Source organism: Nomascus leucogenys, chromosome 25 (genome assembly GCF_006542625.1).
Source record: "Nomascus leucogenys isolate Asia chromosome 25, Asia_NLE_v1, whole genome shotgun sequence".
Classification (NCBI taxonomy): domain Eukaryota; kingdom Metazoa; phylum Chordata; class Mammalia; order Primates; family Hylobatidae; genus Nomascus; species Nomascus leucogenys.
Genome location: NC_044405.1, coordinates 653867 through 680662, shown reverse-complemented (window position 1 = coordinate 680662; position 26796 = coordinate 653867). Strand labels below are relative to the sequence as shown.

Sequence of the window (26796 nt, the reverse complement as noted above, 5' to 3'; positions counted from 1 at the left end):
GAAAGCCTTTAGACTGCATCGTAAATCTGACATCTATAAAAGGATAAGGAAAAGGAAGAAGAATCAGGTAGAGAGAGTCTCATACTTCAGCAGAATACTGAGAAAGCTTTGGTCAGATTGATGGGAGATTCTTACACTAAAGTTTTCCATTACAGGAACCCTACATTCCACTAGAATGGGCTCAAACAATACCCCTACTTTTTCAGTTACTGAAAGGGAGCATGGCTTTAGTGCAAACGGAGTGATGGATACAGAGGGGCAGTCCTGGGGCTGTCAGTAAAGAAGGGTCCCGCCGCAAGAGATCTAAGTGGCACATTTCCATGGCCACCACACATGGTCTATAAAGCTTTTCTTGATGTGGCTCCAGTCTACTTCCCTAAACTCACACACTAATATTCTCCTTTCTCTCACTACATTAGCCTTGCTGTTTCCCCCTGCACAACCCAAGATAATTCTGAGTTCAATTATTTTGCTGTTGCTCTTCCTTTTGCTTGGAAAACTGTCTCCAAAGCTTCACATAAGTTACATTTTCTTATCCTTTAGGTCAATAATTCAGGGCGTGTATTACTGTATGGCAGAGGTCTTTGGCGGATACTCCATTTAAATCAGCCAACCCCTAACCCTAACCTCAGCAACAAATTCTCTCACATCACCCAGTTTTATTTCTTTCGTAACACTTATTATTCTCTGAAATTGTCTTATTGTGTTTATACACACCTCCCCAAATACTCTACACAGACACACACACACACACACACAGCTAACACAATAAAATATCCTTCATTATAGCAAGCACCCTGTTATCTTGTTTACCATGAAAATCCCCAGTTCCCAGAACATTGCTCAGTACCTAGGAGGTGTTCTATAAAATTGTGTTGAATGACTGAACGAATAAAGAAATGGATAAAAGTGGAGAATCAAACTGAGTGTATATCATTTGTATATTCTAAAGTTTTATCAATGTTTAGAAATGCTCACAAATAAAGAATGTTGAATTACATTCTGATGAATATTAAGAAATTCATAGGTTTAATCCAAACTATTGAAATATGGAAAACATTGGAGATGTTTTCAAGAAAATATTATTTGTTTTGAAATTGTCTGTCTTTTCTAATTTTATGCAAGATTTGCTTCTCACTTGACTAGGTGGCAAGCACGGTATTAGATTTGTAAAGCTTCTTAGATAAGCTTTGCTTTAGAATTGCAAAATATACATGTTTTATTCATATCTAGTGATCTGGTAGGATGCAAATAACTGACATGAAACAACTATGCAGAGTTTAAGCTTGTAGGATCAGATCTCAATGGATTAGTAAAGGTGGTAAATAGAGGATAAGGACAACATGAAGAACTAAAAGTGCTTTAAAATATAAACCATGGATGTCAATAAATCTAACACTTTTGATTAAATAATATTGATATGATATTCATCCTAGTTTGTAAAAATGAGCCATTGTAATTTCAACTGAATTCTACAAAAAGAATGTGTCATCTGAATGATTTTTCCAAGTATATTGTAAAAGGTTTTGCTAGAAATTGAACTGAAGATTAACTACTTTCGTATTTTATCCTTATGTATCCTTAAGTATTTTATTGCTAAAATACGTCTTGTCTATTAAATCAATGTACACAATGAACATCTCTGTGGAAATCTTCTCTCTGTACCTAACCTCTGATATGTTTTCTGAAGGTTGAGGAAGATGGAGAGAATGCCCACCCATATAGAAACAGTGACCCTGTGATTGGGACCCACACGGAGAAGGTGTCCCTCGAAGCCAGTGACTCCATGGATAGTCTCTACAGTGGACAGAGCTCATCAAGTAAGGCTAATGAATCAGGGACAAGATCCTGGGTGTGAGGTCTGGGTTAAATTAATTAAAAAACAACAAGTTAAATCAGCAACAAGGTTCAAGCTACTTGATAAAAGAATTGGTAAAAATTTAGGATGTATTAAATCTATACAGAGTTGCTATTGTTTAAATAATACATAATATATTTGACACAGTCATATGCTGTGTTGAAACTTTTAACACTGTAGTCAACGGGGCTCCTGGGGATATGCCTCAAAAAAGTCATATTAGGAGATTAAATCTGCATCTTTAAAATAAAAATCTTTGTTGGAGTGAGCCAGCTATATCTTGGGTCAAAATATTTAAAAATGACTTGAAGTATTCAGATAAATGAAATTTATTTTCTGTTCTGTTCTCTGTCTCTTTCTTTCTCCCTTCCTCTTCCCTGCGTCCCCCTCATTCTTTCTCCCCCCACCACTTTCCTTTTTTCCTGAAGTACTCTGAAAAATGTAGCACATTTGCATCAATTTACTTTTACTGACATTTACTTTTTAGATCTTAATCCAGCATTAATGAGTAAAGAGTGAAGCAATATGCCAATAATAAATGGTAGGACTATCACCAATTAGGTGGCAAAAAGGGATCCATAAGTAACCAACAAGGATTTTCTAATGAAGATTAATATTTTTTCTCAGAAGGAAATCACTCAGGATTTAGTCAAATTTCCAGCTACAATATTTGGATGAAACGATTGATATTGCAGGGTGCCTTGTGACTTTTTATATGTAGACTGTTATACATCTCTCTAATCTTTTCAGGGCTTTTAAATGTTTTTGCAAAGTTTATTTTCCATTTCCTTTTAAATCAACTGCTTCTGTTATTTGAAGATGTATGGCAAAGACCAGATGTTTCAAATATCCTGAGTTTTATTCCTATTTTCCTATTGGCTGTAGAACAGTTATTTTGTGACAAAAGCTAACACAGAAACATTTAAAGAATTTTTTTTGCATGTATGAAATTCAGATCTCATTAGTATTCATTTCTTCTGGAAGTTTAAAAACTCTATATTGTGATGCTAGATGTGGGGAGAATTTTATTAGCTAGAATGGACTGTGAAAAGCCCTGGTCTGGAGTTGTCATGGAAGGGAGGGTGTGAAGAAACGGTGGTCCATTTTACCATTACCATATACCACTTAATTTATGCGATTAGATGCAACTCGTCTGTGTTTTACATCAGTTCACATACAACGTGGAGCATCTTGATGGAGCTATACCTTATTTCCACAATGCATGGTAGTGAAACGTGGGCTATTCCCTCATTGAACAGAGTGAGGAGAGGCTGGACTGAAGGAAGATGTAAAGTGATGACTGAGTGTGAGGGCGGGGGAGGAGAATTACTTCCACTGGGAGCCATTCTTGTTCCCAGGCAGGTGACAAAATGCTCTTTTCTCTTTTTCCTGAAGTTTAAGATCAAAAATAAGAGGATCAGACAAGGATTTGGAACAGTTTTAAAGGCCCGGTTTAGAAGTTTCAAACCACATGGGGATACAGACATTCAGACACACTTTCTCCTTCCCTTACACCCATACAACAAGCAAAAGTGCCACCTGTTATGACAGAAATATTGCCTCAAAATGGCCCTTGATACACAGTGGGAACTCTGGGGAAGAAATTGTAGGGAATTTTGTAATGTGATGCTTTTGGCAAGTGTCCAATACTTAATACATTGTGTACCGGATCAGAATACGGAGAATGAAGTGAGAGGGTACTTGGGTTGCTGGTAGAGGAGAGAGTGGCCAGATTGTCAGGAAAAAGGTTAGAAATGGCTCAGAGGACAGACGTCACTGACGGAGAGTAACTGGGAGACAGACACCAGGATGGGTCAATTAGAACTTCCCCATGAGCCTGGCATCCAGTGTTCCAGCATTATCAATACCTAGTTGTGTCCAGATGATGGTTCAGAATGTTATAAGTCTTCCGTGACAACTGTGAACTTCTGCTTTCATCAGGTGGCATAACAAGCTGTTCAGATGGTACAAGTAACCGGGACAGTTTTCGACTGGATGACGACGGTCCCTATTCAGGACCATTCTGTGGCCGTGCCAGAGTGCATACAGATTTCACGCCAAGTCCCTATGACACTGACTCCCTCAAAATCAAGGTGAGAGGACATCATATCCCACCTTCTGAATGGTTTGTCAAATGCTGATTATATGATCTGTTTCAGCAAGTATAACCAGTGGGAAGACAGTGTGAGTGTGTTCTTCCCAACAGTAGAAGTGGGGACTAGCTTACAGTGCTAAGAATTTTTTTCTTTTTTCTTTTTTTTTTTTTTTTTTTTGAGACGGACTGTCTCTGTCACCCAGGCTGGAGTGCAGTGGCGCGATCTCGGCTCACGGCACTCCGCCTCCCGGGTTCATGCCATTCTCCTGCCTCAGCCTCCCGAGTAGCTGGGACTACAGGCGCCCGCCTCCACGCCCGGCTAATTTTTTGTATTTTTAGTAGAGACAGGGTTTCACCGTGTTAGCCAGGATGGTCTCGATCTCCTGACCTCGTGATCCACCCACATCGGCCTCCCAAAGTGCTGGGATTATGGGCATGAGCCACCGCGCCTGGCCCAGTGCTAAGAATTTGAATAAAATATGTGAGGTGGAGTCAGGGTATCAGTCTGTTCAGGCTGTTAGTGTAAGTGTTATTATGTGGATGATTCAGGTTCAGAGTCTATCAGGGAGGAAAGAATTCTCTCCATTTTCCTGAAAACCAAAAGCCTCACAGTTGCTGAAGGTGCCCAACTCTGCCTGATACTTGCAGGAATAGAGATAATGAAGACAGAGGGAGAGAAGGTGCAAATGTCAGGCAAGAGCCCAGCAGAGCAAAGGCCTTGGGAACCAGACTTGACGGGGCAATTCCAGTATTTTTTATTTTTATTTTTATTTCCATAGGTTATTGGGGAACAGGTGGTGTTTGGTTACATGGGTAAGTTCTTTAGTGGTTATTTGTGAGACCCATCAGAAAAAGAAAAAGAAAAAGACCAATTGGTTTGTCCATACTAATATGATTCATTCATACTTCAATCTAAACTTTGCTGTGAGCTCAATCTAAACGTTATCTCTTCTTAATAAGAGGAGAGCATGAATACCTTAAAAAGAATTAAGTAGCATAATTTACCCTTAGTGTACACATACTTTTATGTGAATTCTGCAAAATTTCTTTATTTTAGATGAATGAAATACTTGAAATGGGTTTATTTATACCACAGATAAATTTTTCAGATGCACTAGAAATATATAGCATAACAGACTTCTCTTTCATCTCCTTCCCCAGCTGGGGAGCACCTCCTGGAATGATAACTTGAGCTTTGTTACATATATATTACTTTGACAGTATAAATAAAAAGAGCACCATTTTTTAGTTCAGATAACTTGGACTTGAGTTCTGGTTCTGCTGTTAACTTCCTGCAAGCTCTTCAGAAGTCATTTAAAATCTCTGTTTCTTTTTCTGTAATATTTAAATTAATAATGATGATACCTCTTTTATGTATCTAAGAGGTGTGTTGTGAGCAAAAATAGAGTAGGCAAAAGTGTTTTGTAAATTATATTGCACTCTACAGTTATAAGCTGATAAATTGATACAATAACAGAAACAGAAACATGTCATCAAACTATATGATAGCTTTTTGTCAAGAATGTTGAAGTTTTCTTCATTATAACTAGTAAATAACTTCTTTGAATTTTTTTTAAGATAGGATCTCACTGTGTTGCCCAAGCTGGAGTGCAGTGACATGATTACAGCTCACTGTAGCTTTGAACTCCTCCCACCTCAGTCTACAGATACACGCTACCATGCCATGCTAATTAAAAGAAAAAAAATTGTAGAGATGGGATCTCACTTTGTCACCCAGGCTGGTCTCAAACTCCTGGCCTCAAGCAATCCTCCCGCCTTGGCCTCCCAAAGTGCTGGGATTATAAGCATGACCCACCATGCCACCAGCCTCAACTTTTGAAGCAAGTGAATGTTTAGATTTGTTTCTGTTATATCTGAACCCCTTTAGCATAATGTCCTCATTATTCTAGTTTTCTATGATTTCATTCTTTCTATCAATGAGGTTCTCTGAAATCGAATGTGTATGGATTTCTTTGCCCTTAGAAAGGAGACATCATAGACATTATCTGCAAAACACCAATGGGGATGTGGACGGGAATGTTGAACAATAAAGTGGGAAACTTCAAATTCATTTATGTGGATGTCATCTCAGAAGAGGAAGCAGCCCCCAAGAAAATAAAGGCAAACCGAAGGAGTAACAACGAAAAATCCAAGACTCTGCAGGAATTCCTAGAGAGGATTCACCTGCAGGTGAGCAACTCTGTGTCCTGTTTGCTTCTGGCGGCATGTAAATGGAAACACTGAAGGGAGTGGGTCAGTATTTGTATTGCGTTGCTTAAAAATACAAGACTTACAAGCAAAGGAAAGCCTGTTTTCCTAGAAGAGCTCTTATTTCTCCTTTATTACTTTTTTTATGCAAGGACAAGTCTTGATATAATATCCCTTGGACTCTATACCTTAATAGTATTTAGCAGTGACAATAGAGATTGATGTTGAGAAAATGCAGTGAAAAATGAAAAATACCTAGGAGAATAAAAAGCCCTAAGAAAATGTCTAAATGAGAATGGTAAAGAGAGTATAAGGAATAAAGTAAGTCTAAAACAGTGAAAGGAAAAATGAGAAGGGAATTGTATTTTCTACAAAGCAGAGATCAAAATCAAGTTGAGAGAAGATAACTGAATATAATCATTTTAAAAGTAATTTGAGGGAAACGGTGATCATCAAGCCCCATAATGATTGTGTTAAGGAAACTGTGTTGTCTGTATGTATAACCCAATTATGATTTTCTTGTGATATTACCAAAATTCTTTTGAAATAGCTACCTGGTTAAATAGTGAGTACATACAATACACCTAGTATCAATCAATTTACAGTTTTGCAATCCATTTCTAAAATTAACTCAGCAGCACTTTGATAGTTTTCAAAATTCACCAAGACAATAGTCAATTACACTTTTCTTAATTGGTTTTTTTTCTGAATTATCGAGTTATGTTCCTGTCTGTAAACACAGTATCTAAGCCTTCCTATATTACTATTGGTGCACCTCAAATGGGATATTCCTATGAGAATGTATGGGTTAGCATCTTGCCTCTGAATCTTGTTCGTTCTGTGACCTGTGAGAAAACCAAGGTCTACAAGACTGAAATGACTTCCCCAAGAATGCACAGTTAAATGGTTATATGTCAGAACAGGAATTTTTGTGTTCTTTATTCTAATTCAGTGCTAAGAATATACCTTTTGAAAGAAAGAATTGTCACTCTTCTTGCTTTTCTTCCTTTTTTTGTTAAAAAGGGGTGGTCATAAGTTCTTCCTGATTACTTAAAACTTGTAGACTTCCTCTTATTCTATTTTAGTAATTAAAATAAAGATATTGCAATTAGATGAAGTAAAATAGGAGGAATCTGAGGAAGTTGAAAAAGCACTCAACTTCACTTAATATTTTTATTTTGTTTGAGAGGATAGAGGTTTCAAAATAACATACAGACTTTGAAATCAGAAACGTATGAATTTTAAACTAATACATATTGATTCGAATGATGGACAAAATATACATGCTGAGAAGACAAATCTTTCCCCAACTACGGTGCTTCTATGCTTAGTAAAAGCTTTCAATTAAATAGAAAGTCTCGAATTCCTTTGGTTTATATAATGCCTTTCAACCAAAACGCTACACCCATTTTTTTGTATAGAATTACATCTGTTTCAAACTCATTTGTTAACCTACCCCAAGAACGTTTTGAGAGTAGATGCTTTTGCAATCATGAAAACAAGAAGAGATGTAGATTCTGAAATATGACTGTAGCATGCTACTCTGCTAGAGACATTTTATTAATAGACTTAAAGTAATGCTAATTCTGTCAATTTAATTAGTTGAGAAGTGAAACATTTCCAAACGGGACGCATGATCCAACTATTTAATTTGTCCATGATTTGGTATTGTATAGCTTAAGGTATACCCAAGCTTAAGGTAATTATTTCTTCTTTACATTTGGCCTTCCAAAAGGTGAGAATTATACAACATAATCATTTAAGAGCCCTGGAGTTCATATGTCAAAAACGAATGCAAGTGAAGTTAAGTAAAAGTTCTATTGGCACCTTTGGTTCCTATATGCATCTCTATACTTTCTTTAAAGAGAACTAAAAATAAAATAGTTGAATCTGACTAACTTGCATTATATTTTTTGTCCCACAGGAATACACCTCAACACTTTTGCTCAATGGTTATGAGACTCTAGAAGATTTAAAGGATATAAAAGAGAGTCACCTCATTGAATTAAATATTGAAAACCCAGATGACAGAAGAAGGTTACTATCAGCTGCTGAAAACTTCCCTGAAGAAGAAAGTAAGTGTGCACACCTACTCTTCTCCCCAGCTGATAATCAGTTTAACGTAAATAGTATAATCATTAGAAACAAAGCCCCAGTTTTCTTTGCTGAGATTATGAAAGCATGCTTTCCCATAAAATAAGCATTTTCATATAAGTTTGAAAACAATAACTCTGGTCAAATATGTAATTAGGAAAAGGAACTTATTTCCTTATTGGACTCAGGAAATGAAAGGACTTTTCTGGGTACCTCATTTCCATTCTGCAAAGTTATTAATTTACATGCAAGTGGATGCCTGCATTCCCTAAGACTGAGGGAGTTAGAGACAAGTATTTAGTAACAGCGTAAGCCATTAGTGAGAAATGTCACACATGGCTTCTGTAGAACAACACGAGGCTTTAAGATAATGAGCCTTCATGGCACACGGGAAAACTCGTTTCATTACCACATAGTTATATCTAGTACATGTTTATAGTACTCTTTCAAAATGTTATAATAGCTTGCAAAAATATTCAGCACTCACTTTTATTATCTGAGATGGTCCTCTGTATTTGTAAGTATTAACTGAAGGTGAAATAATCATGGAGATTTACACAATACTGTCCACAGCAACCAGGCTTGTAAAGATAGGATAGCTTTTGTTTTTTATAATTATCCATCCAGACTGCCTTTCCTGCCAAATCTGGTCAGGCCCCCAAACACTAAGGTTAGGGTGTGCCAAACTCTGCAAGGAGTGTTTTGTGAGCAATCAAAAGGGGAAAATCTAACTTTAAAGATAAAAAGGAACTTAGATTATCAAATCCAGCCTTCTCTATCAAAAAATACTACTACTAATAATAATTACTAGTATTAGTATTATTAGTTTTTGAGATGGTGTCTAAATCTGCTGTCCAGGTTGGAGTGCAGCGGCACAATCTTGGCTCACTGCAACCTCTGCCTCCCAGGTTCAAGCGATTCTCATGCCTCAGCCTCTGAGTAGCTGAGATTATAGGCACGCCACCACACCTGACTAATTTTTGTATTTTTAGTAGAGATGGGGTTTCACCATATTGGCCAGCCTAGTCTCGAACTCCTGACCTCAAGTGATCCACCCACCTTGGCCTCCCAAAGTGCTGGGATTACAAGCGTGAGCCGCTGCACTCAGCAGTAAAAATAATACTAGTAATTATTAACTACATTTTTAAAACATATGTGCTCTGAGCAAGACTCTGGGCCAGGGTCTTTCCTGATTATTCTCTTGAGTACTTACCCCAGTTCTTTGAGTTAGACAGTACCGCCCTCATTTTTATGATGAGAAATTGAGACAGCAAGTAACTTGTCTAAGAACACTCCCTTAGCGAAGTGTAGAGTTGGGATTCCAACCCAGTGTATGTGCTGCTATGTTATACTTTCTAACACTACAAGTAACAGCGCAGATGGAGAGTGAGGAGGGAGGAAAGTGTTATTTAGGGACCAGGCCTCCTGATTGTCCTTTTGTGGGTTATTCTATACTCTCTCTCATAAGTCCCACAAAATTGAGGTAGAGCACGTTTCCTATACACTGGCTTTGTATCTAGTGAAAAGTAGTTTACTTTTTAAGAAATTGTTTTTTTACTTTATTCTTATCATCCTTTTCCAAGAGCTTTCACAGGCATACCTAATTTGACATCAGCAGAACTGATTTCATCATCAGGCCTAGGTTATTATATGCTTTCTTTGAAATTGTGGGGCTGGGAGATGCAAAAGAGAGGGAGATGTGGTCATGGAGGCAGACAAAGTTCAAACATCAGAAAGTAGCCAATTTAATCAATATTTCAAGTCAAGACAAAATTGATCAGTATAAACAGATGTAGTAAGTTCTTTCAGGTAAAGGAGTCAGTTTCATTCACATCTTGTCATTTCAAGACATGGCTCCTCACTAAACAATGTTTGGCTTAGAAGTAGATTCTACAGAGTTTTATTATGGACAATGTCCAGTGTCATCGCCAATACTCTCCAAAATGATTTGACCATGAAATACAGGGAGGAGAAGAGTATTTTTTGAACACTTGTAAATGATTGCTTTTCTTCCATAATAGCACACATCTAGGTATTTTGCCTGATTTGCAGATGAGGCAAAAATTTGGAGACGAATTTTAAAGAAGTCAAACAGCTAGATGAGTGCAGAGATGGAGATTTAATCAAAGGGAGTCTGCTATAAAACTCCTCCACGTGTGCAAATTGGCCAATATGAAAGCAATGAATATTTGAAAATTGAAGTTTTCTGCTACTTCACCAATTTTCTCAAGGGCTTTAGTTCAGTTTTCTATATCAGGAGGTAAAAGGCGAGAGGCCACCATGGCTGCCTGTCAACAGGGTTTGTGGAGAGAAGGGGCTGGGAACCTGGGCAAGCAGCACTTTCAGCAATAAACGGTATCCCCAGGGGCCCACAGAGGGAAGTTGGGCTCTGTGCCAAAGTCTTGCGTCCCCTTAATTTTTTCATTCCACTTCACTCATCACCTGTCTCCTTTCTATGCTAACAAAAGAACAATTATTCATAGATGGTAAAATTATTTATAGAGTCGGTGTAATTAAAAAGAAAAAAAAGAAAAGAAACACCTGACGCAAAATTCTTCCATTGCAAGACGAGAAGATGAAAATCCAAGTAGCTAAGTGGCTTTCTCAAGCTCATGAATCTATAATTCAGTCTCTTACATCTATCAGAAACATGTTCTGCCATATCCTGGTCTCTGAAAACAAAACAGTGTCTCCAAAGCATTAACTGCTTTTTGATATTTGATATATATTTGATATAAAAAAGGACATGTCCCAGAAATTATTTCCCTGCATAAAACTTTAGAAAATGATGCTTGAAGGTCACTAGAAGTTGATTACTTAATGACAGGCAGTAAGGTACAAACATACACAGAGCCAAATTCTGGGAGGTGAAAAATGGAAAAAAAATACAGATTCAACCAGTGCTTCTTGTCAACACACTACACTGAGATTTTTCTTATTTTAATCTTATGGTTTAGAGTAGTATTAGAATATACATGTCAAAAAGATGCATATTGCATGTTAGGCTATTCTGACTGAAAGCTATTTATCTTATATGAAACTGCTTTGCTCAAGAAATAAAGAAGAATGACTTCCATTTGTCGATAAGATGTTGAGTTCTGATGATTTGGCACCATACTGGCTGCATGCTTATTTTTATCTATTTTCTACTCTGTGAATCATATCTCCTACAACCATGCTAAAGATTAAACACACAACCTTCCTGTACCTTGAATGATAAAGACCTTGAGTATATGGTTATATAAAACTGAGACACTTAAAAACAAATGCTTGTCACGTTAAAGGTTAAAAATAGTTTGCTTTTTTTTAAAGAATGGGGCACGTAATTTTCTAGGATATTAAGGATGCATTTTATTTTGATCATTGAATGATGTCAGTTTGAGGAATGGCAATAAATTCCTAGTTTCGTGTTTCATTGTTTGTTAGATTGAGAACATAAAAAGATTTGCTTTGCTAATCATTCAATATAAATGTTGAGCAAAATGGGCACATATCTTGAGGATAAGAGCTAAAATTTTGAGATAATGTAGAAAAGACAAGTCCAATGTGAGACTTGAATATATCTAGAGAGACCAAGAGGATGAGGTACAAAACATGGAAAAAAAGCAGACTTCTAAGATTTAAAGTAAGCATTTTTCCTTTTCTCTTCTTAGCCCAAGATAGATAGCATTGTACCCACTTTGACCTTGAAAATGTAAACCGAATTACACTTTTTTTTTTTTTGTATTATACTTTAAGTTCTGGGATACACGTGCAGAACATGGAGGTTTGTTACACAGGTATACACATGACATGGTGGTTTGCTGCACCCATCAACCCTTCATCTATATTAGGTATTTCTCCTAATGCTATCCTTCCCCTAGCCCCCCACACCCTGACAAGCAGTGGTGTGTGATGTTCGCCTCCCTGTGTCCACGTGTTCTCATTGTTCAACTCCCACTTATGAGTGAGAACATGTGTTGTTTGGTTTTCTGTTCCTGTGTTAGTTTGCTGAGAATGATGGTTTCCAGCTTCATCCATGTCCCTGCAAAGGACATGAACTCATCCTTTTTTATGGCTGCATAGTATTCCATGGTGTATATGTGCCAGATTTTCTTTATCCAGTCTGTCATTGATGGGCATTTGGGTTGGTTCCAAGTCTTTGCTATTGTGAATGGTGCTGCAATAAACATATGTGTGCATGTGTCTTTATAGTAGAGTGATTTATAATCCTTTGGGTATATACCCATTAATGGGATTACTGGGTCAAATGGTATTTCTGGTTCTAGATCCATGAGGAATCGCCACACTGTCTTTGACAATGGTTGAACTAATTTACACTCCCACTAACAGTGTAAAAGCATTCCTATTTCTCCACATCCTCTCCAGCATCTGTCGTTTCTTGACTTTTTAATGATCCTGATTCTAACTGGTGTGAGATGGTATCTAGGTCACTGCTTGGCGGGAAGTAAAGATGCTTCTCCAACAAGCTGATGAAAGGGCTGGTATGTGGTGTTAGTGCTGATCACAGGATTACCTCTGGAGGAGGATAACCACCCTGACGTTCTGCAATCCCAGCAAGACCAGCATAGATATTTGGAATTTGCTCCTGTTGCATTAAAACTGAGAGGAATTAGGTCATCCTAATTCCAAATTAGATATTTGGAATTTGCTCCTGTGTTGCATTAAAACTGAGAGGAATTAGGTCATCGGTTCCCTATTCTAGGGAATCTAGATAAGGTTATAGGGAGAAGAAAAATTAGGGTGAGATGCAGCTCTTGAAGGGACAAGAGAGCAGGATCTGTTTATTTTGTGCACATTTGGGTTTTTCTATTTATCATCTGAATTTAAAAATGTTTCATTTACTTTGGGACTAAATATTCCCAAATAAAAAAGAGAACAGAGTATATGTGTGTGTGTGTGTGTGTGTGTGTGTGTGTGTGTGTGTGTTGTTCCATAAACACAATCTTCAAGGCCCCTTTGCCTTACTCTGAAGTGCCTCTTTAGAATAATAAGGTGGTTTACTGTTGTTTATAGTAAACATCTTCTCTTTATTCTGCACTTGTTCCTCGTTTTTCACATTTAGAAGCACTTCGATGTGTCTTAAAATTGTGTCTACGAGAATATGTACTATTGTCCTTGGGGAAAATGGGTGATGGAAATACCTTGTTTGCTCTAGATTACAAGGATAAATTTAAAATTGAAAAAAAAAAAGTAACAGAATAAGCAAACTTTACAGAATCTGTATACAATGCATTTGAGGTACCTGCAAACTCTGGTTGCAGTGCCAAATGAGGAGGAAGGGGAAGGGGTGAGTTGTGTGCCAGGACGTTGATACCAGCTGTGGTCACAGTAGCCCCTCATTGCTCAAGCATCCCCAGTTGTGCCTTCCTGCCTGCCTGCCTGCCTGCCCAAATCGATGCAGGGCAAATGGCAGGCCGCAGCCAGGAGCCTGGAACATGAGCTGTCAGCAGGGGAGATTTGCATTTATGCCAAGCAGCAGTCCAGCAGTTGGCCTAACAGTGTGCCAGCATAGCCTGGGCCTGGCCCCTGACATGTGTACCTGGAGTTTCCAACCCACTTGCCATATGATTTGCATCTAGATTCAAGAAATATACGGCTTTAAAGAAAAGCTGTGCTACCTGTCCACACAAAGTAGATAAAGCATGCAGGCATTTTACTTGTATTTAATATCTATAGTCATAGTTGTTTGCCCTCATGCAATTTAATTTCTTCAGATTTCTTTTTAATTTTACCTCCAAACTTTCATTTATGATGGATGCCATATTCTATATCATACAAAAAATTATAAAATAAAGTATGAGGATTCTCACTTTTCTACCGGAAAATTTCCAATGAAAAGTGTTCACAGATCTTTCACTTTAGCCACATTAGGACCTCTCTAATGGCCGTATGTATAGGGCATTCCTGTACCTGTGTTTATATTGCAGTGTGATTGTATACTACCCATAGCTTTGTAATGATTGTAATGATTACCCCGGCCAAACAAGACTGAATCTTCTATTACCATATGCTTTCCCAAAGCCCCTAGTCCTGTGCTTTGCATTAGTGGGTGGTTAACGTAAAATGAGTAAATGATGAATGAGGAGGTCAGAAGATCCCCAAATAGTAAGTCAGTCTTCTATTATTATAAAAATAAAGTTGCAGGCCGGGCACGGTGGCTCACGCTTGTAATCCCAGCACTTTGGGAGGCCGAGGCGGGCGGATCACGAGGTCAGGAGATCGAGACCACGGTGAAACCCCGTCTCTACTAAAAATACAAAAAATTAGCCGGGCATGGTGGGGGGCGCCTGTAGTCCCAGCTGCTCGGAGAGGCTGAGGCAGGAGAATGGCGTGAACCCGGGAGGCGGAGCTTGCAGTGAGCCGAGATTGCGCCACTGCACTCCAGCCTGGGTGACAGAGCAAGACTCCGTCTCAAAAAATATATGTAAAATAAATAAATAAATACAGTTGCCTGCAATCCCACCTCACACATACAAGTATGTGTAATAAGCAGATCGGTATTCGAGCATGTTGTCAAGATTTAGTTTATGAATATGCCAACCATGCATGTGTGCATGCGTGTGTGCAAGAGTGTAAATAAGTACATTTTTGGAGGGCAATAACGTAAAACACAAAGTTTAAAATATGCACACTTTTGTATCCAGAAATTCCAGTTCTAAGTATTTGTCCTACAAAATTCAAGATACAAAAGCATAAAAATACTAGCTAAAAATCTAGTTGTTTTGGGTAAAAACTAAAAACAATAGGGACTTCCATCAATAATTAACCTGTTAAATAAATTAAGATATACCCAAACAATAAAGTAGTTTTGAAGGTGTTATGTTAACAAAATGATATAGCGTGCTATTTACTGATATTAAAGTTTTTTAAAAATATGTTAAATGTGAAAGCAAATTGTAGATCAACAGTATGCAGAGTATTCCTATTTTTGTCAAAAGTAATAGTTTTAGACATAATGAAATTAGTTTTTTTATCATATCTATATAGGGAAGGCAAAATTTTATCTCTACCCTCTTAGGCTTTTTAAAACAGCTGAAAATTAAATTGACATAAGACAGACCAACGGAAGAAAATCATATAAATTTATTTAACATACATTTCATGTGGCAAGGGAGGCTTCATGGGAAATGAAGACCCAAAGATGCAGTTAGAGTTGAACACTTGTATACTGAATTAGACAAAGAATAATAAGTTGTGAAAATGTGACAAGTCACAGAAGCTTGAAATAGGCTAGCTAATTGGGTGAAGTGGTTAGATAGATAAGGGTTTGTCTAACATGGCTTGTTTGTACAGATTTCTCTCTGCCTCAACTTCCTGTCCTTGATGATAGGAATGATACTTTCCTTCTGGTAGAGGGAAGGTAGCTTTCACATGGAAATGTCATCTGCTTTTAAGAAGCAGAAGGAAAGTCAGACTAGGCATGGTGGCTTATGCCTGTAATCCCACAACTCTGGGAGGCTGAGGCAGGAGGATTGCTTGAGCCCAAGAGTTCAAGACCAGCCTGGGCAACCTAGCCAGACCCTATTTCTCTCTCTCTTAAAAAAAAAAAAGGGGGGGAAAGCCAGAGTGATATTCTTGCACTTGCTCTCTTCAAGTGCCTTCAACTCAAAATAGTCAATATGCCAGAGCAGCATATTTTGGGGTAATGTGTTCTTAACTCCTTCATCATGTAAATGGGTTTAATTAACCTATGAGAAATATGAACTTGACTTTCCAAGGCCCCTAATTAAATAATGTGTGACAGTTTTAAACATTATTTGGTCATTACCAAAATAGTCAGTACAATATGATAACTTTAACTGAGGAGGATAAATACTTCCTGGGACCAAAGCCCTCCATAGGGTGTACGGTTGGGGAGAGTAGCAGTCTAATGAGATTGCCCAGGTAGGTGGTAAGTTATCCTGATCTTGAGTGAGTATGCCTCTGCCTCTACTGAAGTTCCTAGCACAGTGGAAGTGGAGATTGCCCTAGCTGAAAGCGAAAAGGTCTATTTCCAGGTACACATCTCGTTAGAAGCTAGGATCCAAAAAGAGATATGCAAAAGGGGGGGGAAGTCATTTCAACTCCATATCCTCTCATGGCCTCAGGGGAACAGAAGCCACAGGTTATTTTCCTATGAATGGAATCCTGTTTTTCATTTGTTGTTGTGTTTCCAAAAGGTGGGTTAGTATTCAAGTGAAATGAACACCAAATATTCACTGTTATTAGGAGAATTAAAGTGTTCAGGTAACTAAAGAATGTGCTTTAGATGAAATAAAAAATAACGGAGAGACATGCCACGTTGTCCACTAAAATTTCCTCCCTGGATAACGCTGCCTCTGGAATAATAAATACAGCCATAGTTACCTGAACAGTGGCTGGGTTTTCATTTGAGTGACTCCAGTGAGGTTAAAACATGAGGCTGAGGTTTTGAGTCATCCTAAGATGTGTATCCCTGGGTTTCCCCTCTTTGGAGATGGCCCCAGGATAGAGAAAAACAGGAGGATGATTGACGGAGCTGAGAGGTATTCTCACTTGAATTTTAACCAAATTCCTATTTTGCTCTCCTTTAGTTCTAATTTCCTTTAATTCATGTCAATATCATTGTGTTTATTAAAAAATTATTTATTGAGAAATTCCTTTAGCCAGGAATTTTTCTATACCTTTAAAGTTGCATTATTTTATAGTACTTGGCCCAAAGAAAGAGAGTCTTCAAAGCTAAGGCAAGCAAGATGGTAAAGACAAAATCTGGATGACTTGGGCAAAGAAATCTGGGAAAGTCAAGCAAAAATTAGTTTTCATTTTTTTGACTCTTTAACTTTTTAATATGTAAAGGTGGGGCAGATTTCTCTTCTTAAAGTGGAACTTTTTCCCAGAATAAGGATCCAGTTTTATTTCCTTAAAACTATCTTCCCTTTTAGTATAATCGAGATTGCCTTTCTTAATTAATTAAATGTCACAACTCCAAAATAATTATTTTGTGAATAATTATATTAGCCGTCTTCTGTTTTTATCACCATGCCACCCTTTTTTTTCAACATTGACAACTATCTTAAAATGTTTTTTCATGGGTTTTATATAATTCTGTAACAATTCTGGTAGGAAATAAATTATTTTAATACGCAAATTCGCTCTTCATGATAAAATATTTCCTAAATAATTTTTAATGTTATTTTATTTTTATTACATAGAGAACAGAATTATACAGCTTTCTGGATTTCCTTTCTGGCAGCAATAAGAAAGACCCTTTTTCAAATTATTTAATAATTCTTCAGTGTATTCTAATTTAGATACGTATGTCGTTGAAGATATTTACAAACCATCTGGGGGCTTTATTGAAAAATTATACCATTTTAATTCTTTCATTAAAAAATAATGTGGATGACCTGAGAAATAGAGGGAAAATTAACAAATTTGAACACTTTTGTTTGTAAGTTATATGCATGTGTATGTTTTTATATAATTGTAATAATAGAATACATGAATTATGTATACTTTTTTATACCTAGTGTATTATCAGAAACGTTTTAGTATAAAAAGATGCACTGAAACATCCTATGGGAAGTCCGTAATTTTGTAGGCAAACTTGTTTCTTATTCCAATGTGTTACTTGCCTGGTTAGCCCAGATGATTGAACCATGGGACAAAACTGATGAAGGTTATGGTTTCAATTTCTGGGTAGGCCAGTTAGTTTTACTCTGTTTCATGGCCACATGAAGGGACTAAATGACTTAGAAAGAAAATGTGGATGCATTAGTGTGAATTCATCTCCTCTGCAGGAAAGAAACACCCAGAACACAAGACCTAGGTTTGTGCGAATCCCTGTCATTAGTGTCAGGATGAAAAGAAACAAGAAGAGGAAAGTCTTGATCCTCCAAATACAAAAGTGAATGCGATATAGCTTTCATCTCCGTAATATAACATAATGACCTGCCTTTTTATAGTTACCGTTGAGGGGTTCCAGCTGATCACCTGCCCGAAATTATTGCAAGCCTGGCGGGAAGCATTTGAGGAGGCACAGTCCTGTTTTCATTTCACGAGGAAATCGTTTAGCAAATTACTGCTGTTCTGTAAATTACTGTGCTGCATAACTTTCATACTGAGAAACTATTTTTTTCCATAAAAATTGTAGATGAAAGGTTTCTACAATAAATGACCTGTGTTTAAAACAAAACCATTCCTAGAATTTAGAGAACATGATATAGCATTTCTCATGTGGAAATAAAAACAAATACATTTTTATTACTAATATTACACAGTGACATATTCTCTAGTAAAGACAGTTTTTAATTTATTTACTTTGTTCCCCATTGAGGTGAATGCACAGAGGCTTCTGAGGGTGAAATAACAAGCTAAATATTTATTTTTTTAAAGGAAAAGAACTAATTTTGGAAATTACAGTTCTTAAAGACTCTGTTTCATATCCTGAAGAGAGGCCCCACAATTGGTAATCAACCTAAATAGAACACAGTGTTGGGAACAGTTTTTATTACGCCAAGTCTTGTTTAGGATATCAATGTGAAGGGAAGTAGATCAGTTCTTTTAATTTTGCATTGAGGTAATATTGGCCCAAACATAATCTGGGGAAATGTGGCCTTATTCCCACAATCATTATGACTAAGAGGTTCACACTCCAAATAGGATGATCATTGCTGATGTGGCAGAATGCATACAAAAGCACTAATTCCTCTGGCCTTTTCTAGAAACACTTGGATAATGGAACACAGAGCTGGCTCATTTCATTTCAGTGGCAATAAGATAGAAAAGCAGAGGCAGGATAGAAAGCAATTCTTCAGAGAATGAGGTCCCATTTTAGTGCTGCCTTTTCATAAAAAAAAAAAGGGCTTAGAAAGAAGAGTGAATGACTGATACTCAGAAAGACTAGTGAATAATAAGTAAACCCTCCCAAACTTAAAGATTGTTATGAATAATGCAAACAAAATGCTTCCATGGTAGTTAAAATTTAAAAATAACAGTCACAATAGGTGCATATTAAAATTGTCATCTTATATCTAGAACTAGTTATAATATCACTAGACAAATACCTGATATTTGAATCTATAGTTAAATAAAGTTGTGGGGCAAATGTGAAGATTCAGAAGAATGGCATAAATACGGTTTCACTGTTGCAAATACAAGCCTTAAGGAAAAGGTTAAAAGAACTGTTACGACTTATTCTGAACATGAGTAGACTAAGAAGCAATTTTTATCATTTTCTTCCAGCCTTTCTCAACCAGTGTTCTTCTAAACTACAGAATTTAGAAGATATTTTAAGTAACACTTTTCAATTTCTCCCATGGATGATGCATAACTAGTACCATTCTATAAACATTAAAGAGAAGTTAATTCATTAATACAAGGGTAACTTACAGCACAATTCTCATTTGTAATGGAAGTTGATGGCAATTGGACACACAGTGGATCATAAACTAATGTTAGCAAAACATATGGAAACTAGAAAATGCATTTTAAAGCAAGATATATATATATAATAAATAAGATAAAGAGTAGATTTCCTAGATATAAATTAATTAGCATTATAATAGCTTATTGAAGAAAATTATACATTTTCCTTCTTTGAAGGATTTCGAGGTTTGGATTTATTTTATTCTCACTGGAATGGGATGAAGTGCAAAGCCTCTATAGGCAGAGTTCTTGTCCCAACCTTAAATGTGTGTTTGGCTCTTTCAATGTGGAGCTATTCAAATGCCTACAGTGGTGAAGTCCCAAGGTTAGAAGGGGAAAGAGGAAGATACGGTACTGCAGCTAAGAGGCAGTATCTGAGATCTATTTCTTCTCTGAAGAGCTCAGCTCAGGATGCAGAGAAACAGCCATCAAGAAACTTCACATGGACAGAGAGAAAGTTGACGCTAAAGGAATCGAGAAGCGTAACGTGAACTTCAGGCTGCTTAGGGGTTCTTCCAAAATATATTTTGTTATATCCCTAATATTAATCTTTTTCTAAAAGATAATGCCTGTTGAATATAGAACACTGCTTTAAGAATGCAGAATTATCAATCTGAAAATAAATGATTATTCTTCAGGACTACAGACAAAGATATACAAGACTAAATATTCATAAAGTAGACTCAATGGAAATTTTGGTGTTTTACTTTCTAAAAGCAACCTGGTTTCTTATATCTATTTTGTGATGCATGCAAACATAGGAAAATTCTGGATATTTAAACTTTTATTAGTTAACTTCCAAATAATTGAAGTCCTACTGTACATTCTTACTCATAGTGATAATTTATTAATTAATCCAGATTATCCTGAATCTAAAATTGTTCACAAAAATCACTGTTGACTTGGATTGTGCATTTAAACTGTAAATGCCTTTTTCTAATGATACTTTAAGGAGTATTTGGACAAGGCATCAGTCACACTGTGGATACAATCTGCTTTCTCTGGCAACTTATTATTAATGTAAAATGAGAGTCCATATTGATCTTTGCTTATGCAGGAAGTTCACATGAATTCCATGAAACTGCAAGTGAACAATGAAGGGCAAATTTTGGCTTCTAATAAAACAGTAGCTTGAATATTTCAGTGCAAATATCTCTTTTGTAATAGACAAAGGTACCTTTTACTTGCAGAACTTTCCACTGTAATGAAGTCATGGTTAGAACGGTTAAAATAGGATAATACTTGAAAGTGAATGAGTACATGAATAAGATTTTGTGTTGCTTTACCTAATTCCTGCCCTTTTTTTCCATTTACAGTTATCCAAGAGCAAGAAAATGAACCTGAGCCCCTATCCTTGAGCTCAGACATCTCCTTAAATAAGTCACAGTCAGATGACTGCCCAAGGGACTCTGGTTGTTATGTCTCATCAGGAAATTCAGATAATGGCAAAGAGGATCTGGAGTCTGAAAATCTGTCTGACATGGTACATAAGATTACTATCACAGAGCCAAGTGACTGAACACACATTCCCAACTATATATCTACAGATGCATTCCGTTTTAACTCTTCTTGAGCTAAAACGTCAAATAGGAGAGGAAGATAAATATTTGTAAATAAAATCTAAAGTTTAAATGTTTTCATCTGAATAATTGTACATAAAATTTGGTATCTCTAACATTCCAAATTATTGTCAATAAAATATATATTTATTATTTTAAATGCTATGTGTTAATATTTCACTTGCCTGTATTAGAAAGGCAAAATGTAAGACTTTGATATGTGTGACATATGCTTTATTCGGCTTTGTTTTACAAGTACAATATCTGCAAAAAACAAAGTAACCTTTTTTCATACCTGCCAGTTTTGAATTTATATATGTTATTGAACAAATAGTAATAGAGGATTCGCTGTTGAAACAAGTTGCCCAAGCAATGTTATATTCATTTTTATACTTATCGGGAAAGTGTGAGTGAATATTGGATACATTTTATCCTGATCCACAGTGGAGTTTTAGTAATTATATTTTGTTGATTTCTTCATTTTGTTTTCTGGTATATGATTTCTTCATTTTGTTTTCTGATAATGTGTTGTCACTTCTGATTTAGTGAAACCAATTGTAATAATTGTGCAGATATTTTGTCTTTAAGTGTAAATATTTTAAAATTTGACATACTCTAATGTTAATAATAAAAAGAACTATTTGCATATTGCATTTTCCAGAGTAGTGTTACTTAGGAGTTTTAATATTGGACTTTAGAGAAAATATCTCCTCCCAGACACCCCTCACTTTTTGTAATATAAGTGCATCCCATAGCAATAATCTCAACCTCCTCAACCTCATCTGTCCCCTGAACCCCAGTGATGTTTATCTGACTCACTTGATAGCCCCAGGAAACTTCAATTCAACATAACCAAACCATCGATTTTCTCTACAAATTTGTTTCTGCTTTTTTATTGCCAACTCCTCTTTACTGCTACTAACACCCAGCCAGTCATCAAAGCAGAAAATCACTTCTTGCTTCATCTCACATATATCCTCCTCATACAAATTCAGTAAGTAATCAAGCCCTATGGATCCTACCGCTAAAAATGCTTTCATATTCATGGCGTTCTATCCATTTCCATGGTTGTTGTCTTGCTTTGGATCCTCGTGATCTCATGCACGGAATATGGCAGTAGCTTTCCAGCTGAACCCCTACCTTCTCATCCATCCTCCACACAGCCTTCAGATAAATCTTTCTAACCCACGAATCAAATCAGGTACTTTTCTGTTTGAAAGTTTGGGATGGCTTCTCATTGTCTTTAGTATAACATCCAAACTTTCTTCCAGGCTGCATGAGGTCTTCCCCAGTTGCTTTTTACCTACCTTATGAATTGTAACTACCCCCTCACCATCACCACCATACACACACACCTCTCAATCTACACTCCATCCATAACAATACACTTGCAATTTTCTTCCATTTGTGACTTTTCATATGCTATTTATTTTCCTGGAGTGTCTCCTGCTATTTTCCACATTAGGAAGTCTCCCTCTTTCTTCCATCCTGAAGGTCACTTACTCTGTGAAGCCTTCCATGATTCCCATTGGTGCTCTCTTCTTTGTGTTTCCATAGCAACTTGTAAATTGTGAGTCATAGCACTTGTCATATTATGCTTTATATATTTGTATGACAATTGCCCTTCCATAAGACTGTGACCTCCTTGTGACAGAGATTATTTTGTTTAGCCTTTTTAATCTCTGGTGCCTAACATAATACCTGGCACACAGTGGGCACTTAGGAAATATTTGCTAGAGGGCATTGAATATGATGATTATTCCTATATAACAGATTCCATCTTCCTATTTAAATTGATCCATTCAAACTATAGATAAGTACCTTCCAAAGTGACCTATTTTTTTAACCAATAAAACATAATACCGGCCGGGCGCGATGACTCACGCTTGTAATCTCAGCACTTTGGGAGGCCAAGGCGGGCGGATCACAAGGTCAGGAGATCGAGACCACGGTGAAACCCCGTCTCTACTAAAAATACAAAAAAATTAGCAGGGCGTGGTGGCGGGCGCCTGTAGTCCCAGCTACTCGGAGAGGCTGAGGCAGGAGAATGGCGTGAACCCGGGAGGCGGAGCTTGCAGTGAGCTGAGATTGCGCCACTGCACTCCAGCCTGGGCGACAGAGCGAGACTCCGTCTCAAAAAAAAAAACAAAAAACATAATACCTTAGGAAAAAACAGGAAATACAAAGTGTTATTTCAAATGCCGGAGGACAACATTACACTGTTAATGTCTGGCATATTTTTCCAGACCCCTGAGATTTAACTGCATATGCAGGGCCCAGGTGAGGCTAAAGCACATGTCTACCTCTATTCTTCCCCCTTCACAGCATGAAATGGTGTTTCGATTTCAGTTTTCCAAGGTGCTGCCTCCATCATGACCACACTCTTGGTATGGCTACCACTTCCGATCGATTATTCTGGGGCCTCCTTAAACAGAGCAGTCACTAACCATGATTTTAAAACTTTAATCAACCTGCTGCCTCAGGGAGATCAAGACAGGATAGCTTCTTTATGGAGATGCCAGGAAATTGTAAGCTGGGGAGCAACTAACAAACGACTTGACTTTAAAAAGGTGGCAATGGCCCATGACGCATACTCAGCCACAACTTCAATCACTTAAAAATGAAGGTCTGGTATCCAGTCAAGGATTTAGGGAAATGCTTTTGAGGGGAAGTGCTGCAGAGCCCTTGAGGAGATTGAAGCACAGGAGGAGAGACTGGATTCCTAAAAGGAGACACCATGAGGCTCAAGTGGTCAGGAGGAAGGCCTCACCACGGAGTTCCACACTAAAAAGGACACAAGAATAGCGGACGTATGCTTCGCATTAAGGGAGCGCCGCTGTCCTCACCTTACCCACAGCTCCTCACGGATCCCCTGCAGCTCTCGCCTCAGCTCCCTCAACGTGGGGGAGGGAACATCAACAGAAGGAAGACAGGTTTTTCTCTTGGCCATGGAAAGCTGAATAAAGAGGAGCGGAAAGAGAAGAAACAGCTCATCCAAGGTTGGGAGGTAGCTGAGGAACTTGGACCTTCTGCTGCTTTTGGCTGAGTGAGAGACATGAGTCCAAGACTTTTAAGATGGCTAAAGGATTAACATTATAACAATTACAGGATCACGATACTGGCTTTGTGTTTCTAGGTTGAACCTTGACGACATTTCCCAGTCTGATGTGTTTATTTATTCACTCAGCAATATTTAAAGTTGGAACATGTATGCTGTCCAAGACTATGCCAACAATATATAACTATATATTTAACTATATAACCGCATGAGAATCATACCATAGCTTCTCTCATTGGAACCCACTGAGTCTTTCATATATACACGGATCAGAATATACCGTTATTCTGATCCCAGAGGTTCCGTATCTTTGCAAATTCAAGTGTGTTGCGACAATATGCATGGTTAGAGGAATTTTATTCCGGATAAATAAATAAAATCCTCGTAATAATTTTTTGATGAATACAAAAATCAGATCATTTAAGTTCTGAGTTCCCTTTGTAATGTAAACATGAATATATCTACACACTGAGGTATTTCATTATAATCTTTTCTCTTTTAATCAATTAAATGGCCAAGGAAGTTAGTTCAGAAATAAAATAACTTTTAAAATTTCAAAATGATAGGCAGCTAAAGATTACCAGGATTTCAGAAAACGTACAATTTACTGAGGTTACAGTCAAGTGCCTTGCAACTTCCTGAGTGAGGCCAAATTGATGACATTTCATGTTGAGAAACTTCCGTTATGAGCAGAAGTTCTGAGAAAGATAATAGGAAGAAATTTTAGATACTCCATCACCTCACACACGCACGCACTTCCATCCTCCCCATAACCATCAAAAAACTTGAATAACTAATTTGCATACAGACTTCAAGTACTCTTTCATAAAGTGGGAAGTCACGCTACAATCATGTAAAGGTTGAGAGCAAAACGAATAGGGACTAAATGTAGGTAAAAGAACAGCAGCTTCTAAACTTGACCAGGTTTTTTGGCTATGGAAATGAGATAAAAGCAACCCTCTTTTTATGTTACCTCCTATTTAACTGCCAAATTTCTCTGATCGCACCCAATGTTGACCTAAGCATAGAGACTGGAGGAGATCATGGAGTTGAAGCATCTGGTTTGAGAATTGCGTGACTGGGCACGTCATTTATCCTCTAAGCTCAGTCTTTTTTTTTTAAATCTACAAAATGTTGTCAATTAAATGAGATAATGTGTGTAAAGCACACAGCACGATGCATGTAGTATGTACATAAAAATAACTACTGCTATTATATCCGCTACTTCATTTTTATTCATTGATGTCTGGACATTCAGTGGAAACAGTGCACATGCTGCCACGATGCAGGCATGGACTTGCAGGCATTTGAAATTCTTAAGACGCAAATTGTCTCAGAGCTATGACAACTGTGTTTGTCAGAAGCAATGAGAGAGAGTCAGCTGGCTTAAGAGAACTTCTCAGATGAATGACCATTTCTTCATGAAAGAATATTTCTTTTTTTACTCCTAACCAGCTTACAAAGAGGCTGTGCTATATTTAGCTTTCATTCCTCACACCTAGCGCATGATAGGAGTACTCTTTTTTTTCTTTTTTTTTTTTTTTTTTTTGAGATGGAGTCTCACTCTATCACCCAAACTGGAGTGCAGCGGCAGGATCTTGGCTCACTGCAACCTCCGCCTCCTGGGCTCAAGTGATTCTCCCAGCTCAGGCTCCCGAATAGCTGGGATTACAGGTGTGCACCACCATGCCTGGCTAACTTTTTTGTATTTTAGTAGAGACCGGATTTCACCATGTTGCCCAGGGTGGTTTTTAACTCCTGAGCTCAGGGAATCCACCCGCCTTGGCCTCCCAAAGTGCCGGGATTACAGGCATGAGCCACTGTGCCCAGCCGGAGTACTCATTTTTGAAGAATGAAGGATTTATAAATAAATGCCTAATGAGGAAGTGAAAAAATAAAAGTTTTGGGGTTATTACTGCTATGAGTGCACCTTGGACCCTGGTCTCTGACAAATTATGGAGTCACAACTCATTGTGCTATAGGCAACAGAGAAGCCCTCAGGAATGCCGCCTAAATTAGATATTTACCTATTTATAAAGCTTAAGAGCATTTAGGCAAATAATCTGCCATGGGAAATCGAAGTGCAGAAAAAGGCTGAGAGGTCACCAGGAACATATATGGCCTTTTCATAACTCTCCCTTCCCTATCTTCGTTATGCAAACTTCTCACATTTGAATTACCAACAGTTAGAGTATCAGAAGGTCTGTGTGACATACATTATAAGTTAAGAAACCATGAGGGAAGAAAGTAAAAAAATGACATTAGTATATTCAGTGGTTTCTTTTGACCCTCTGGGGTCCCTGATGGGCCTGAGTGCAAAGCAGCATTTCCTCGTAGGGCAGGAGTGGTATCCTGATGTGTAAGGCTAACAGGACCGTTTCCTTTCTGAGTTCCTGGGCACTAGGCCAAGTGAATGGGCAGGAATCATTCCAGTTGCCGAGTAAAATGGGGTGAAAAGCACTTCTGGCACACTTTGTCCATATAAATTATACTTGTTTGCAATTCATCAACTCCTTCTCTCCTTTATATCCATATG

The 26796-nt window shown here is 37.5% G+C and overlaps 1 protein-coding gene across 2 annotated transcripts in view; it reads left to right on the top strand.

Moving 5' to 3' along the window:
- SAMSN1 (SAM domain, SH3 domain and nuclear localization signals 1) overlaps positions 1-21855 on the top strand; it is a 91234-nt gene extending 69379 nt beyond the window's left edge. For both annotated transcript variants that reach the window (XM_003263782.3, XM_003263781.2), the window contains 5 exons: positions 1691-1820; positions 3800-3951; positions 5937-6143; positions 8086-8236; positions 20960-21855. In XM_003263782.3, the coding sequence (XP_003263830.1) occupies positions 1691-1820; positions 3800-3951; positions 5937-6143; positions 8086-8236; positions 20960-21162 (843 nt within the window). In that variant the 3' untranslated portion in view covers positions 21163-21855. The remainder of the gene's footprint in view (positions 1-1690; positions 1821-3799; positions 3952-5936; positions 6144-8085; positions 8237-20959) is intronic.
- Positions 21856-26796: the final 4941 nt, after the last annotated feature.